The sequence below is a fragment of the Camponotus floridanus genome, unplaced genomic scaffold (assembly GCF_003227725.1).
Source record: "Camponotus floridanus strain SB8 unplaced genomic scaffold, Cflo_v7.5 scaffold209, whole genome shotgun sequence".
In the NCBI taxonomy this organism is placed as follows: domain Eukaryota; kingdom Metazoa; phylum Arthropoda; class Insecta; order Hymenoptera; family Formicidae; genus Camponotus; species Camponotus floridanus.
Genome location: NW_020229336.1, coordinates 210,152 through 228,948, shown reverse-complemented (window position 1 = coordinate 228,948; position 18,797 = coordinate 210,152). Strand labels below are relative to the sequence as shown.

The following is an 18,797-nucleotide window of genomic DNA, read 5'->3' as shown; positions in this document are numbered from 1 at the left end:
ACTTGGTTCGTCTCAGAGTTTTGAACAAGAGCCTTTGGTCCTCGAGAAATTGACCAAAAGGTAAACACTAACAAATCTATGAAATTAATACTGCACGTGCGCTAGTTCGACAGGCCAATCTCAATCATCAAATCGTTAGGAGATAAGGAAATCAGCTCCTCGCTCCCACTCTCTATTAGATGGAATTAAATCTCGCGCAAAAGGGCTTAACCAATTAAAACCTTAAGACACTCCTCTCTTACTGAAAATCTAACTCCTTAGCCCTAGGAAGGGAGTAATAGAAATCATTTGATTCGATTTTCAAAGATTCCCACCATCCAGAAGGGAGGAGGAGCAAAAACTTTAAAATTGAGCCGAGAGCGCGGACACACAGTTTTTCAACCAATTTTTACACAGTCAGACTCAGAATTTTTTTCTGATTCTCCGCATAGTCAGAGTTACAGTTTAAAGGAGTTACGAACCAGTCGGTTAAAAATTGCAAATCAGTGATAGTTACATATAAGTGCGATTGAGTATCAACCTCAGAAAACATCACTGATTTCACGGCGAACCACTTCCTGCCTACAACCCCGGGGCTCCGGCCTGAACCAGAAAATTTCAATTCAACGCACTCCATAAGTAGTAAGTTTTAACTATTTCGAAATCTCTACTCCTCTTTCTCCTTCAATTAACGATTCTGAAACGATCTTTAAAAATGTCTGAATGACACTATTCTAGTTTCTTTAGAATTTTGCAAGAATTGCTAGCGATAAATAATTCCCAACGATTCGATTCTCTTCTCCGTAACCTTTAATTTATTCGCTCCGGACTTCAGCATTGGAATTCGCGAATAAATCTCCTAACATCTCTATCCACTCGTTCGGGATTTCAGTAGTGGAATTCACGAGTATTTCCTTAATTTATTTGCTCCGGATTTCAGCATTGAAATTCGCGAATAAAACTTCTAAGATCTCTATCCACTCGTTCGGGATTTCAGTATTGGAATCCACGAGTATTTCCTTAATTTATTCGCTCCGGATTTCAGCATTGAAATTCGCGAATAAAACTTCTAAGATCTCTATCCACTCCTTCGGGATTTCAGTATTGGAATCCACGAGTATTTCCTTAATTTATTCGCTCCGGATTTCAGCATTGAAATTCGCGAATAAAACTCCTAAGATCTCTATCCACTCGTTCGGGATTTCAGTATTGGAATCCACGAGTATTTCCTTAATTTATTCGCTCCTGATTTCAGCATTGAAATTCGCGAATAAAACTTCTAACATCTTTATCCGCTCGTTCGGGGTTTCAGTAGTGGAATTCACGAGTATTTCCTTAATTTATTCGCTCCGGATTTCAGCATTGGAATTCGCGAATAAAACTCCTAACATCTTTATCCGCTCGTTCGGGGTTTCAGTAGTGGAATCCACGAGTATTCCTTAATTTATTTGCTCCAGATTTCAGTATTGGAATTCGCGAATAAATCTCCTAAGATCATTCACGTATATTCTCTCACTCCCACTTGATTGCTAACCACAACCTACTCTATACATATATATATATATATATATATATATATATATATGTATGTATATATATTTTCCTTTAAAAAATCATATCAGGATATTTCACAAAATATAAGGAACAATCAATTAATAAACCTTAAAGATCGTTTCTCAATAAAGATCGTTTTAAAATCCCTGATCAATGATCCGCTTCCTATCGTAACTAAACAGCGTACTTGTAATTTATTAGTGTCGACTCGTAAATCCTGCTCGAATATTAAGCGTTGGCGGAATCGGCGGAACCGGTGGTTAAAGGAAGGGTTGGCTGAATCGATAACTGAATCAATTTCTGGCAGTTCACTCAATAATTCGTCTAGTTTAAGTGCTAACACGCCAAAAGGCAACAGTACACATTCACTACATAAATCCCCCTCGATCCCTGCGCCTAGCTACTCCCCTATCTCCTCCCCAGCACCTTCCTCCTTCTTCCCTGACACACCTGGCCCGACCTCATCACCATTCTCTGCATCACCTCAACGATCTCCTATCCCTATTTTACCCGAACTTTCTCCCTCACCTTTAATCGAGTTGCGATACCCGTCTCCCATACCTGTAATTACCCTCGACTCTGATCCTCCATCCCCTTCCATCCCATCGGAGTGCTCCGAGTTCCTCGAGGATCCGGAGGATCTCGCAAAATGTCCTCCCAACCTTGAGGGCTTCCATCACTTCGAGTTCTCCCCAGAGTCCCCCTCGGAACTCTCTTTTTCAGATCCGACACCTGAACCTTCTCACGTGGACTCCCTAAACTATTTTATATACCAGTTTTCCCTCCTCGATTTTCCCATACCAGAAGGATCCTTCTGCGTGGGTCCAGGTGAAGTGAACCACGAAGAGTTCCTCCATCATCTAAGTACTGCCCCACCTGATTCGATAATTCCCTGGTATCTCTCTGGATTACCCTTACCTCTAGCCGTTCCCATCCAGGCCCTATTAAGAAAATTCCCGCCGTCCACCATCCAGTTCGATGACCCTTGATCTCTATTCCTTCCATGAGACACTCCTTTAGATCTTTGTTTACAAATTTAAATAGGAAAATTGTAAAATCCAGCCAGGATATAGCCGTCTCAAAACTCCTTTTATTTATTCCTGGCTGATGTCCTTCGTACTAATGTAACACCCGCGAATTTACATATTCACAACACACACACACACACACAACTCGCACATTAAAAATGTTCTTTGTAAACGCGTTAATATTGATTTTGAATAAATTTTAATTTATAATAAGGAGATAAATTTATTTACATTTTCCCACTCTCATCTCTTTATTTCCAAAATCGCACAAGGTCCCGTCCCATGTAAAAGAGATTAGATTCTCTTACCAAAAAGGGACCAAGGAGCGCATCGGCCTAAAACATTCAGAAAGTTAAAGGAACCATTCTGGTCACTGACCTGTGTCAGGCCCCAGAATAGTGCGCTCGACCCGATCTATACACGCCCAAAAGTGTGTCACCGGGTAAGTAGGTTACGTTCTTCCAGACGGCCCGTCCTTTCAAGGGTCTAGACGTAACAATATTATATATACTTATTCTATATATATTTTTATATAATTTGCTTATATATAAAAAAATATACATATATATACATACATACGTACATATATACATATACATACATACATATATACAGGGTCTACCAAAAGTGTGGAAACCCCTAAATATCTCGGAAAATATACGTTTTACAGAAAAGTGTTTCCAACAAAAGTTGTAGGGTTTAAGAAGATCTATATACTGATTCTATCAGTTTGACCTTGGATGGCGTCGTCAAGGTTAGGTCAAGGTCACATTGACTTTTTTAAATGACACCCCCTACATTTGATTGCATATTCTTATAGCTTAATTCAAGAGCTTTCCAAAACACTATAATAATGTTCATTTTTATTAAGTACTTTGCGAGTTATGAGGGTTGAATGATAGAGTAGCGCCGGTATTAACATTATCCAAGGTGTACTACATGGAGGTTACTCGCTCGGATTTGCATCTGTTGTGTGTGTGATCCAGCTAACTAAGGCAAGATCGATGCCTCAACATATCCTCATATTTCGCTGAAGTCAAATTGCCAAAAAATTGCTCCATAAAACGTGTATGAAACGTCTCGTTAGTTCCTTCATTTACCGCTATGTGACGCACTACATGCAGTCTAACTCGCATTTAAAATTCAACTAAGAATGTATAAAGCTATCAAAGAACGAGCACCTTCTAACTTCAGCTTTGAGCAAGCAGAAATTAATTGTTATCGTCCAAATACAACATACGATTAATTAAAATTAAACGTTTTAAAAATGGCTGGCGACTTGTCGGAACGTGAAAGAATCACTATCCTCATGATGCGTGGATGGGGTGATAACGAAAGATCGTTCTCTGATGTCGTTCGATTATTTAATGACACGTATCCGAACCGTCGAATTAATAAGTCCACTGTGTTAAAAACAATAGAACGTTTTAGACAAACTGGTAGCGTAAGAAATCGCTCTAAGTCAGGAAGACCATTGTCTGCAACCAACGAAGAAAAACAACTTGATGTTCTGCAGACATTTATTGAAGATCCCAATTCTAGTGTTCAGAGAGTCGCTCAAACTCACGATATTGCTCCCATGTCGGTTTGGAGAATTTTAAAGAAGAACAAGTTCCATCCATATAAATTGCAATACGTTCAAGAATTGCAAAACGGAGATGAGGAGCGTCGTATACATTTCTGTGAAAGAATGATGGCACTAATAGATGTCCGGCCCATCTTCCCTTATCAAATTGTTTTCACAGACGAGGCAACTTTTACCTTAACGGGAGAAGTTAATAATCAAAATTTTCGTTTCTGGTCAGATGAGAATCCGAATTGGGTGCGGGAAACTCACACACAACATCCACAAAAAATAAATGTATGGTGCGGAATAATAGATGGCTATTTAATAGGGCCGTTTTTTTTTGAAGAATATTTGAACGCTCAAAGGTATGAGAGATTACTTGTTGATCAAATAATTCCAGCCATACAGAATACTTTTCCAAATAATTTCCAAGAAATATGGTTTCAGCATGATGGAGCTCCTGCTCATTTTGGTGCAGGACCACGTCGTATTTTAAATGAGACTTTTCCGCTACGGTGGATAGGAAGAAGGAACGGAAATGAGGGAGGAGAGGATTGGCCACCTCGGTCACCAGATCTAACTCCTCTTGATTATTATCTATGGGGATATCTGAAGAGTAAGGTTTACAGAACAAAACCTAAAACCATTCACGAATTGATACAGCGAATAAGGGATGAAATGGCTTTGATACCTTTTGAAACGAATCGTAAAGTCATTTCTACATTCTACCAAAGATTAGCATATTGTCAGGAAGTAAATGGCAGCCACTTTCAGCATTTACTTTAACACATTGAAACACATTTGCAATCGTTTGGTGCAACCTAACCTGATCTCTGTATACACGCACCGCACGCACGCACACGCACACATTTCGAACAATTATTATGATAAATGAGCATCCACAAATTTATTTACTGTTTACTATGTCGATTGCTTTCCAGGTCTTTAAATGCTCGATTGTAATTTGGTTGGGTCTTTGCTTTTGCTGACTGGATCCACGACCGATCTTGCCTTAGTTAGCTGGATCACACACACAACAGATGCAAATCCGAGCGAGTAACCTCCATGTAGTACACCTTGGATAATGTTAATACCGGCGCTACTCTATCATTCAACCCTCATAACTCGCAAAGTACTTAATAAAAATGAACATTATTATAGTGTTTTGGAAAGCTCTTGAATTAAGCTATAAGAATATGCAATCAAATGTAGGGGGTGTCATTTAAAAAAGTCAATGTGACCTTGACCTGACCTTGACGACGCCATCCAAGGTCAAACTGATAGAATCAGTATATAGATCTTCTTAAACCCTACAACTTTTGTTGGAAACACTTTTCTGTAAAACGTATATTTTCCGAGATATTTAGGGGTTTCCACACTTTTGGTAGACCCTGTATATATACAATTCCAACAAAAGTTGTAGGGTTTAAGAAGATCTATATACTGATTCTATCAGTTTGACCTTGGATGGCGTCGTCAAGGTCAGGTCAAGGTCACATTGACTTTTTTAAATGACACCCCCTACATTTGATTGCATATTCTTATAGCTTAATTCAAGAGCTTTCCAAAACACTATAATAATGTTCATTTTTATTAAGTACTTTGCGAGTTATGAGGGTTGAAATAATTTCTTAATTTTACATAAACCATAAAATATCTAGTAAACCATTCATTTTTCGATTATCTTACCTTCATACTTTTATGTACAAATTAATGAGAGGAATCAATTGGTGTAAAGAAAACACATAGTTGTTTCTAAGAAAAAATATGTAATTTGCAATTAACAATTCCATATTTTTTCTTAAAAACAACTGTATGTTTTCTTTACACCAATTGATTCCTTTCATTATTTTGTACATAAAAGTATGAAGGTAAGATAATCGAAAAATGAATGGTTTACTAGATATTTTATGGTTTATGTAAAATTAAGAAATTATTTCAACCCTCATAACTCGCAAAGTACTTAATAAAAATGAACATTATTATAGTGTTTTGGAAAGCTCTTGAATTAAGCTATAAGAATATGCAATCAAATGTAGGGGGTGTCATTTAAAAAAGTCAATGTGACCTTGACCTGACCTTGACGACGCCATCCAAGGTCAAACTGATAGAATCAGTATATAGATCTTCTTAAACCCTACAACTTTTGTTGGAAACACTTTTCTGTAAAACGTATATTTTCCGAGATATTTAGGGGTTTCCACACTTTTGGTAGACCCTGTATATATATATATATATATATATATATATATATATATATACAGGGTGGCCCATTTTAAACAATACGGTCAATTTTCTCATAAACTAAGCGAAATATCGAAAAATGGTTCAGATGTCACATGTGTTGCATGGTTTCGAAGGGGCTATAAGATGATGCCATTGGTTTGATCTTGGATAATCATTTGAAGGTCACTTCAATTTTTTTAAATGGCACCCTCTATTTTTTATTACATATTCTTGTAGCTGACCTCGAGAGCTTTCCAAAACGCTATAATCAAATGTTTTTTCATTGCATACTTTTCGAAACTTTGCTTTTATAAAGCTCGAAAATTGTAACATTTTGATAAAAATACAAAATATCTCGTAAAAAATATTCACTTACCGATAGTCTTATTACTTCTCTATCTTTTTACATGCTCCGATCAATCAAGGCAAGATCCGGACACGATCCAATCAGTCAAGGCAAGATTTTTGATGGTTCTGTCAACTAAGATAAGATCAAAAAATATCCTGCCATCGAAGGCAAAATCGAGAATGATCGAGTCAATAAAGATTTATCGAATCAATTGTTCGAAATTGTTTCCATGGCTTGGATACATAATGCCAACCTATCTCAGAAATGTCTTACTGTCTTGAGTAACATATCGCGCATTATTCTTCTGCAGTTTCTCGTATCCGTTCTATCATATTTTCTCTCGTTGTAGACGTTTGCTCGTATATGACATTTTTCAGGTATTCCCTAAGAAAAAATCGGGCGACGTCAGATCAGGAGATCGTGAAAGCCCCGCGACGGGTCCATCTCGTCCAATCCATCTACCATTATACGTTTCATTCAGGTAATCTCTCACATATTTTGTATAGTGAGGTGGCGCACCATCGAGTTGTATCCATAATTTCTGGCGTGTTTGCAGATCAACGTCTTCAAGTAATTGTGGTAAATAATCTCTAAGAAATGCCAGAAAGTTTTCCCCATTGACATTTCCGTCAAAGAAATAAGGACCAATCAAATACCCATTCACAATCCCGCACCAAACATTTATTGTACATTCCAACAATTCTGATTATCTATTGGTCTATGCCAATGGGGATTAACATCTGACCAATAGTGACAATTATGCCTATTCAGTTCACCATTATTTTTAAATGTCGACTCATCAGAGAACATGACAAAATTGAAAAATTTGGTTCAGCTCTGATTATTTGTTGTGCTCATTGACAAAATTGGATACGCAATTGCATATCCAATTCGAACAATTGATTCGATAAATCTTTATTGACTGGATCATTCTCAATTTTGCCTTCGATGGCTGGATATTTTTTGATCTTACCTTAGTTGACAGAACCATCAACGATCTTGCCTTGGTTGGCTGGATCATCAACAATCTTGCCTTGACTGGTTGTATTATGTCCGGATCTTGCCTTGATTGGTTGGAGCATGTAAAATAAGACTATCGGAAAGTGAATATTTTACGAGATATTTTGTATTTTTATCAAAATGTTACAACTTTCGAGCTTTATAAAAGCAAAGTTTCGAAAAGTATGCAATGAAAAAACATTTGATTATAGCTTTTGGGAAGCTCTCGAGGTCAGCTACACGAATATGTAATAAAAAATAGGGAATTCCATTTTCATCAAAAAAATTGAGGTGACCTTCACGTGACCTTCAAATGATTATCCAAGGTTAAACCAATGGCACCATCTTATAGCCCCTTCGAAACCATGCAACACATGTGACATCTGAACCATTTTTCGATATTTCGCTTAGTTTACGAGAAAATTGACCCTATTGTTTAAAATGGAGAACCCTGTATATATATATATATATATATATATATATATATATATATTTAAATATAATATCTCTTAGCAAATTATGCCAAAAAAAGAAGTGATATAATCGCTAAAAACTTACCATTTTAAAAAAAGGTAAAAAAGGGTGCCAAATTCATGCATACTAATTGTATCTAACTGTCATATTGTTTAGAAAAATAATGATATAAAAATTACACCAATTAAGCATAAAAATTTGTACAAGATAAATAAATGTACAAGGAAGAAAGTTTGTACAAGTTAAATAGAAATATTTTAATTGAAAAAATTGTTATACAAAATAGTTGTTTTAATTTTCAAGAATAATAATATTAAAAAATTAAAAATTTATTTAAATTGAAAACTGAAAATTAATATAAAACAAAAAAATAAAAAAAGTTTTAATTAAAAAAACTTGGTGCTGCCAATAAAATTGGCACATATTCCAATTAAATATATATTTAAAAAATTGGGACATATTCCAATTTTATTAGTCTATCATTTAAATTTAATGATCTAATTTCTTTAATTAATTTATATTGATTTTCATTTGGAAATTCAGACTTTTAAGCTGAACAATATATTAATAAAATTGGCAGCGCCAAATTTTTTAAATTAAAATTTTTGTAATTAAAACTTTTTGTTGTATATTAATTTTCAGTTTTCAATTTTTAAATAAATTTTTAATTTTTTAATATTACTATTATTGAAAATTAAAACAACTATTTTATAACAATGTTTTCAATTAAAATATTTCTATTTAACTTGTACAAGCTTTCTTCCTTGTACTTCTATTTATGGTATAAATAATCATATGTAGAAACGACTTTTATTTATCTTGTACAAATTTTTATTTTTAGTTGGCGCAATTTTTTTATATCACTATTTTTCTAAACAATACGACAGTTGGATACAATTAGTGCATGAACTTGGCGCCATTTTTTTTATCTTTTTTTAAAAAGGTAAGTTTTTGGAGATTTATGAAAAACGTGGACAAAACGACGAAGAGTGTGGTGTTTTTAAAATAAAATAAGTCCGCTTCATAACTCGTGATCTTCACATTCGCTTCGTCTTATATATACATGGACAGAATGGATTTCGCCCCCCCCCCCCCTAAGGGGAACTCCACTTTCGAAAGGTGTGTGAAGTTAGTGTATCATATTGTGGAAAATCATAAATTATTAAGAGTTTTGGCTTTATTTACAATAGTTATTTACAGAGTTATTTAGAGTTCTTGATAATTTAAACAAATAGTTCGTGATTAAAAAATTAAAAAAAAAAATTAAAAAACGAGCTTTTTTGAATATAGAGATGATATGCTGACCGTAATTCGACGGTTCTATTTATTCTAAAACAGTCCTCACATAGTTCTGAGCATATTAATGACTTTTACAAACAGCTTTAGTTACGAAAATAATTAGAAAATTTTTGAAACAATGTTTCTTACCCAAAAAACAAGCATCTCTAAGTATAGAGATGATATGCTGGCCGTATTTCGATAGTTCCGTTTATTATAAAACAGTTCTCATATAGTTCTGAGCATGTCCATTGCCTTTCCAAAGAGAGTGATAAAATTCTAGTGATAAAAATAATTAAACAATTTTTTAAACAAATTTTTTACCAAAAATAAGCATTTTCGATGCTCAGAACTATACGAGGAGACTGTTTTAGAATAAATAGAACTATCGAATTATGGCCAGCATATCACCTCTATCTTCGAAAATAATCATTTTTTGGATAAAAAAATTGTTTTAAAAATTTTCTAATTATTTTCAATCATTAATATGCTCAGAACTCAGAACTCTTTGGAAAAGTCATTAATATACTCAGAACTATGCGAGGACTGTTTTAGAATAAACAGAACTATCGAATTACGGCCAGCATATCATCTCCATACTCGAAAATCGCTCGTTTTTTGGATAAAAAAATTGTTTAAAAAATTGTTTAATTATTTTTATCACTAGAACTCTGTGGAAAGGCAATGGACATGCTCAGAATTATGCCAAAACTGTTTTAAAAAAAATAGAACTACCGAAATACGGCCAGCATATCACCTCTATCTTTGAAGATGTTCGTTTTTTGGGTAAAAAAATTGTTTCAAAAATTTTCTAATTATTTTTAAAATTAGAATTCTTTGGTAAAGTCATTAATATGCTCAGAATTGCGAACACTGTTTTAGAATAAATAGAACTGTTGAATTACGGCCAGCATATCATCTCTATACTCGAAAATACTCGTTTTTTGGATAAAAAAATTATTTAAAAATTGTTTAATTATTTGTATCACTGCAACTCTTCGGAAAGACAATAAACATTCCCAGAACTATGCGAGAATTGTTTTAGAATAAATAGAATTACCGAAATACGGCCAGCATATCAACTGTATACATCTATAGATAAGAGGTTTCTTCATTTTGTTTTATTTAATATTTTTTTAATTCAAAAGGCAGAACTTCTTGGAACTCATGTAGAATTATAAATCTTTTAAATTTGAACAATTATTGATAAAGAAAATATCATAGCCAACTTCACGCAGCATATCACTTTGTCCTCAGGCATTTTCTTTGCTTTTAATCATTAGAACTATTTGTTTAAACTATTAAGTACTTTAAAACTATTGTAAATAAAGGCAGAACTCTTAATTATTTATTATTTTCCACACAAATAATACGCTAACACTATATCTTCTGGAAGTGTAACTCTTCGTAGGGGAACGGAACCTATTGCATTTGCGCATGTACATTTCATCTTGATCTTTACTGAGAATGAACTTTGCTTCATCTTATTAATAAGAAGATGATAAGAAGTGTGAAATACCAAATGGAATGAGTCATAGCTCATTTGAAAGGAGAAGTTATGTGTAATAAAAGTATAAAAGAGGATTTGAGTGCACGGGCTTTCGTTTATGATAAAAGTGCAATTATTTAAACGGCTGTATATTAAATTGAGCATTTTAGTTACAGTAATCATGAATCGCGCGGTGGATAAGTAGGTTAAGGCATGTAAGTTCGAGTTCTCATAATGTCACAACTTTTTTCTTGTAACTATATTTTTAAAATCATATTTTTTTATTAATTTTTGTTATTCTTTGTAGCAATAATATTATGCACACATATACAATAATATTTGTGTATATATATATATATATATATATATATATATATATATATATATATATACTGAGTGTTTCAGACCACCCGTCCCACCCTTTTAAAACGTAGGGATGTACAAAAAAATGGCTCAGACGAAATTTGCATGATTTCGAGGGATCTATCTGATGGTGACCTTGAATTCGACCTTGAGATCGACCTTCAAGGTTATTTGAAGGTCAAAGTGTTTTTTTTTAATGAGAACCCCTATTTTTGATTGTATATTCTTATAGCTGACCCCGAGAGCTTTCCAAAAAAACATATAGTTGTTTTTAAGAAAAAATATGTAATTTGCAATTAACAATTCCATATTTTTTCTTAAAAACAACTGTATGTTTTCTTTACACCAATTGATTCCTCTCATTATTTTGTACATAAAAGTATTAAGGTAAAATAATCGAAAAGTGAATATTTTACAAGATATTTTACGATTTATGTAAAATTAAGAAATTTGAAGCCTCATAACTCGATAAATGTTTGAGGGAAAAATATTTTATTATAGTGTTTTGGAAAGCTCTCGAGGTCAGCTATAAGAATATACAATCAAAAATAGGGGTTCCCATTAAAAAAAAACACTTTGACCTTCAAATAACCTTGAAGGTCGACCTCAAGATCGAATTCAAGGTCACCATCAGATAGATCCCTCGAAATCATGCAAATTTCGTCTGAGCCATTTTTTTGTACAAGCACATCCCTACGTTTTAAAAGGGTGGAACTGGTGGTCTGAAACACCCGGTATACAGGGTGACCCATTTTAACTTAGGCAGCCAAATAACTCGAAAAATAAACACACTACGAAAAAATGGTTAGAATCAAAATTTCGTCATTTCGAGGGGGACGTACAATGACGTTAAAATCAGCTCCCCCACCCCTCCCCCTGGGCGTATAATTAAGTACCTTTTTATTAAGTACTTTTTGAGTACGTATAATTAAGTACCTTTTTATTAAGTACTTTTTGAGTTATAAGGCTTGAAATAATTTCTTAATTTTACATAAACCATAAAATATCTAGTAAACCATTCATTTTTCGATTATCTTACCTTCATACTTTTATGTACAAAATAATGAGAGGAATCAATTGGTGTAAAGAAAACACATAGTTGTTTCTAAGAAAAAATATGTAATTTGCAATTAACAATTCCATATTTTTTCTTAAAAACAACTGTATGTTTTCTTTACACCAATTGATTCCTTTCATTATTTTGTACATAAAAGTATGAAGGTAAGATAATCGAAAAATGAATGGTTTACTAGATATTTTATGGTTTATGTAAAATTAAGAAATTATTTCAACCCTCATAACTCGCAAAGTACTTAATAAAAATGAACATTATTATAGTGTTTTGGAAAGCTCTTGAATTAAGCTATAAGAATATGCAATCAAATGTAGGGGGTGTCATTTAAAAAAGTCAATGTGACCTTGACCTGACCTTGACGACGCCATCCAAGGTCAAACTGATAGAATCAGTATATAGATCTTCTTAAACCCTACAACTTTTGTTGGAAACACTTTTCTGTAAAACGTATATTTTCCGAGATATTTAGGGGTTTCCACACTTTTGGTAGACCCTGTATATATATATATATATATATATATATACACGAATATTATTGTATATGTGTGCATAATATTAGGGTGTCTGGAAATTTTTCGCAGTCTCTAAGTGTGAAGGTAGATTAGCTCAAATTAAGAAGGAAAGTCTTCTACTGTTTTAGGATATAATGATTAACGAAAGATTAATAGAAGGTTGGCCAATGCGTGTGGCTAGAAGTGCGCAGCGGCGAAGATGGTCTTATTGTAATATAATGGCGGCGCGCGGCGAAGTGATAATTGAAGAGGGGAAGAGCCTTCGCGGCGTACTTATACATTCATCGTTTCTGCAATTTTGAATTTTGAAATTTTGATCTTGAATTCGTATTCAGTTATTCAAAAAAATTCTTAAGTATCAATTATTATAAAAATCAGTCCAATTAATAAACCAATGTCCGAAAAATGAACCGAAAAATGAACCAATGATAACACCATATGGCATATCACTAATACTCACAAAGATACATTTTTTGTGCCATATAGCATCAATGCCGCCAAAAGGATTAAAAATACTTGCAAAACATAAAAATTTTAATCTCTCTCTTTCTCTAATCTAAATCTTCAATAATTTAATATTTTAGATATTATAGATCTAAAAATTACATTGTTATTAATATTCTATTCATTCTATTCATATTAATTTCTATTCATAAATGTGGATAAATGAAAAAATTAAATAAATTGGTAAATAATACGGCTCCATGTATTTAACAACATGATAATTAAGAAACGAGCACTAAGAGCCTACAAAACGCGGATGCGTAAATTTTTTCGAACATTAATTGTTCGCGAAAAAATTTTTAAGACATATACATATATGCCAAGTTATATATTCTCTTGGTTTGAGACTGTTGTAGAAGTCTCAAACCAAGAGAATCTATAACTTGGCATATATGTATATGTCTTAAAAATTTTTTCGCGAACAATTAATGTTCGAAAAAATTTACGCATTGCCATCCGCTTTTTGTAGGCTCTTAGTGCTCGTTTCTTAATTATCATGTTGAAAAAAATCTAAATCAGATATTTATATATTCTGAAAATATTCTTAATGTTGATTATAATTTTTCGCGAATAATAATCAATAATTCTAATAACAAATTGCTTATTATATGTTCTTACGGTCGATTCTGTATGATTTTATACATAAGAGGATTTGTGATTGTAGGGTCATCTAATTCATTGTGACCCCATTTTCTAAAACAATTTAGATCGATAAAAACATCCTTCCTAAACTGTCTTTGATATTTAAAGGCTATTCTTATAGTCCGTACCACCATCTACAAAACATTATGATTATCGATTAATAACAATATTAACGAATGGAGAAATTTTGCCATAAAAATATACCTCAGGATTATCGCCATTTACATGAATTACAGGCGCAGATATACTTTTTGCTAAATCCGTGCAATATCTCGATGATCGACTTCTTGAAGATGGAGTTGTGAAACCTAACTGATTATTAATTATCAAATGAATTGTACCACCAATTTCAAAATGTGGTGCTTTACTCAACGTTAAGCATTCTTGATTAACTCCTTGTCCTGGATAAGCAGCATCACCATGTATCTAATAAAACATTTGATAAATGTTTACTTTAGGTTAAACAGCTCGGAAAATTTTTATTTTCACATATGTTGTAGAGGATACATTTCTAAGTAATACACCGTTTGAATTTTGCAGCGGTCTCTCTTCATTCCTGAGATATGCGATTTTTAAATTTTATACTTGTATCATCTTTTCATTACATTCTAAATATGTTTATATTTTTCTGTTTACATTTACCGAAGTCATTTTTCTGAATAATTTTCAAAAGGTTTTAGTCGCTTATTTTTTATTAAATAGTTATTAACAAAAAAGTTTTATGAATAGAATATAATTTTACCACATCATGTATGTTTAAGAAAAAATATATTTAATAAAATATATGTATTTGTAAATTTTGTTTTATAGTACCTTGCAAAGTACATGTGTGGACATCGTGTGTTCCATCCCTACTATGGAGGGGGCTCCACTTTCAGAAGATATAAGGTTTGTTCTCTCCAGTTGAACTTTCTGTACTAATTCATAAAGTGTACACTGAGGCGTTCTTTTTAGCAGAAGTGACGTCAAAGATGACTGTTTTTTTCAATAATGCAACAGAACTGAGTACAGCAGTTCACTGAACTGCTTGTCTCAGGTCTTGAGTTAGTGCAGCAGTACAGTACAATATGGCAGCTTAAGTAAAACGAGAATATATATATATATATGTATATACACGGTGGGCCATTTTAATTGATGCACTCGAATATCTCGAAAACAGCACTCTTCAGAAAGAAATGTTTCAAACAAAAATTGTAGGGTGTGAAGGGGGACATAAGATGGTAGCATTGGTTTGACCTTGGAAAGTCATTTGAAGGTCACATAAAAGTCACCTTCAATTTCTTAAATTGAACCCACTATTTTTCATTACATATTCTTGTAGCTTATATCGAGAGCTTTCCAAAACACTACAGACAAATGTTTTTTCATTAAATACTTTTTGAGTTATAAGGCTTCAAAGTTTGCAGTACTTCGATATAAAATGCAAAATATCTCGTAAAATATTTAGTTTTCGGTAGTCTTACCCTAATACTTTTATGCACAGGATAATGAGACAAAACTATTGGTGCAAAGAAAACGCATGATTGTTTATAACAAAAAGTGCATTGCAAATTACATTTTTTATTATAAACAATCATACGTTTTCTTTGCACCAATAGTTTTGTCTCATTATCCTGTGCATAAAAGTATTAGGGTAAGACTACCGAAAACTAAATATTTTACGAGATATTTTGCATTTTATATCGAAGTACTGCAAACTTTGAAGCCTTATAACTCAAAAAGTACTTAATGAAAAAACATTTGTCTGTAGTGTTTTGGAAAGCTCTCGAGATAAGCTACAAGAATATGCATTGAAAAATGGGGGTTTCCATTTAAGAAATTAAAGGTGACCTTCACGTGATCTTCAAACGACTATCCAAGGTCAAACCAATGACACCATCTTATGTCCCCCTTCACACCCTACAATTTTTGTTTGAAACATTTCTTTCTGAAGAATGCTGTTTTCGAGATATTCGAGTGCATCGATTAAAATGGCCCACCGTGTATATATATATATATATATATATATATATATATATATATAATGTATATACATGTATATATATATATATATATATATCTTGTATATACATATATATATATATATATACATACTTGTATATACATTATATATATATATATATATATATATATATATATATATATATACAGGGTCTACCAAAAGTGTGGAAACCCCTAAATATCTCGGAAAATATACGTTTTACAGAAAAGTGTTTCCAACAAAAGTTGTAGGGTTTAAGAAGATCTATATACTGATTCTATCAGTTTGACCTTGGATGGCGTCGTCAAGGTCAGGTCAAGGTCACATTGACTTTTTTAAATGACACCCCCTACATTTGATTGCATATTCTTATAGCTTAATTCAAGAGCTTTCCAAAACACTATAATAATGTTCATTTTTATTAAGTACTTTGCGAGTTATGAGGGTTGAATGATAGAGTAGCGCCGGTATTAACATTATCCAAGGTGTACTACATGGAGGTTACTCGCTCGGATTTGCATCTGTTGTGTGTGTGATCCAGCTAACTAAGGCAAGATCGATTCCTCAACATATCCTCATATTTCGCTGAAGTCAAATTGCCAAAAAATTGCTCCATAAAACGTGTATGAAACGTCTCGTTAGTTCCTTCATTTACCGCTATGTGACGCACTACATGCAGTCTAACTCGCATTTAAAATTCAACTAAGAATGTATAAAGCTATCAAAGAACGAGCACCTTCTAACTTCAGCTTTGAGCAAGCAGAAATTAATTGTTATCGTCCAAATACAACGTACGATTAATTAAAATTAAACGTTTTAAAAATGGCTGGCGACTTGTCGGAACGTGAAAGAATCACTATCCTCATGATGCGTGGATGGGGTGATAACGAAAGATCGTTCTCTGATGTCGTTCGATTATTTAATGACACGTATCCGAACCGTCGAATTAATAAGTCCACTGTGTTAAAAACAATAGAACGTTTTAGACAAACTGGTAGCGTAAGAAATCGCTCTAAGTCAGGAAGACCATTGTCTGCAACCAACGAAGAAAAACAACTTGATGTTCTGCAGACATTTATTGAAGATCCCAATTCTAGTGTTCAGAAAGTCGCTCAAACTCACGATATTGCTCCCATGTCGGTTTGGAGAATTTTAAAGAAGAACAAGTTCCATCCATATAAATTGCAATACGTTCAAGAATTGCAAAACGGAGATGAGGAGCGTCGTATACATTTCTGTGAAAGAATGATGGCACTAATAGATGTCCGGCCCATCTTCCCTTATCAAATTGTTTTCACAGACGAGGCAACTTTTACCTTAACGGGAGAAGTTAATAATCAAAATTTTCGTTTCTGGTCAGATGAGAATCCGAATTGGGTGCGGGAAACTCACACACAACATCCACAAAAAATAAATGTATGGTGCGGAATAATAGATGGCTATTTAATAGGGCCGTTTTTTTTTGAAGAATATTTGAACGCTCAAAGGTATGAGAGATTACTTGTTGATCAAATAATTCCAGCCATACAGAATACTTTTCCAAATAATTTCCAAGAAATATGGTTTCAGCATGATGGAGCTCCTGCTCATTTTGGTGCAGGACCACGTCGTATTTTAAATGAGACTTTTCCGCTACGGTGGATAGGAAGAAGGAACGGAAATGAGGGAGGAGAGGATTGGCCACCTCGGTCACCAGATCTAACTCCTCTTGATTATTATCTATGGGGATATCTGAAGAGTAAGGTTTACAGAACAAAACCTAAAACCATTCACGAATTGATACAGCGAATAAGGGATGAAATGGCTTTGATACCTTTTGAAACGAATCGTAAAGTCATTTCTACATTCTACCAAAGATTAGCATATTGTCAGGAAGTAAATGGCAGCCACTTTCAGCATTTACTTTAACACATTGAAACACATTTGCAATCGTTTGGTGCAACCTAACCTGATCTCTGTATACACGCACCGCACGCACGCACACATTTCGAACAATTATTATGATAAATGAGCATCCACAAATTTATTTACTGTTTACTATGTCGATTGCTTTCCAGGTCTTTAAATGCTCGATTGTAATTTGGTTGGGTCTTTGCTTTTGCTGACTGGATCCACGACCGATCTTGCCTTAGTTAGCTGGATCACACACACAACAGATGCAAATCCGAGCGAGTAACCTCCATGTAGTACACCTTGGATAATGTTAATACCGGCGCTACTCTATCATTCAACCCTCATAACTCGCAAAGTACTTAATAAAAATGAACATTATTATAGTGTTTTGGAAAGCTCTTGAATTAAGCTATAAGAATATGCAATCAAATGTAGGGGGTGTCATTTAAAAAAGTCAATGTGACCTTGACCTGACCTTGACGACGCCATCCAAGGTCAAACTGATAGAATCAGTATATAGATCTTCTTAAACCCTACAACTTTTGTTGGAAACACTTTTCTGTAAAACGTATATTTTCCGAGATATTTAGGGGTTTCCACACTTTTGGTAGACCCTGTATATATATATATAATTATATATATATATATATATAATGTATATACAAGTATGTATATATATATATATATATATATATATATGTATATACAAGTATATGTAAAAATACTGATCAATATTTTTATATGCGCAAAAATAATAGTAAAAGATGAATATAGAGTGAAAAATCTTAAGTATTAACATAACTTAAAAAAATAAATATAAAGATAATATAATTTTTAATTTTAGGTTAAATTATACTGTTATTTTCGTTTTACCTAAGTTGCCA

The 18,797-nt window shown here is 33.3% G+C and overlaps 1 protein-coding gene across 1 annotated transcript in view; it reads right to left on the bottom strand.

The window, feature by feature from the left end:
• The window catches only part of LOC105254757 (probable 2-oxoglutarate dehydrogenase E1 component DHKTD1 homolog, mitochondrial), a 100,051-nt gene that overhangs the window by 22,013 nt on the left and 59,241 nt on the right, over positions 1 to 18,797 (bottom strand). The window contains exons 5-6 of the mRNA XM_025408408.1: positions 14,244 to 14,465; positions 14,016 to 14,173 (exon numbers count right to left, since the gene is read on the bottom strand). Of these exons, the coding sequence (XP_025264193.1) occupies positions 14,016 to 14,173; positions 14,244 to 14,465 (380 nt within the window). The remainder of the gene's footprint in view (positions 1 to 14,015; positions 14,174 to 14,243; positions 14,466 to 18,797) is intronic.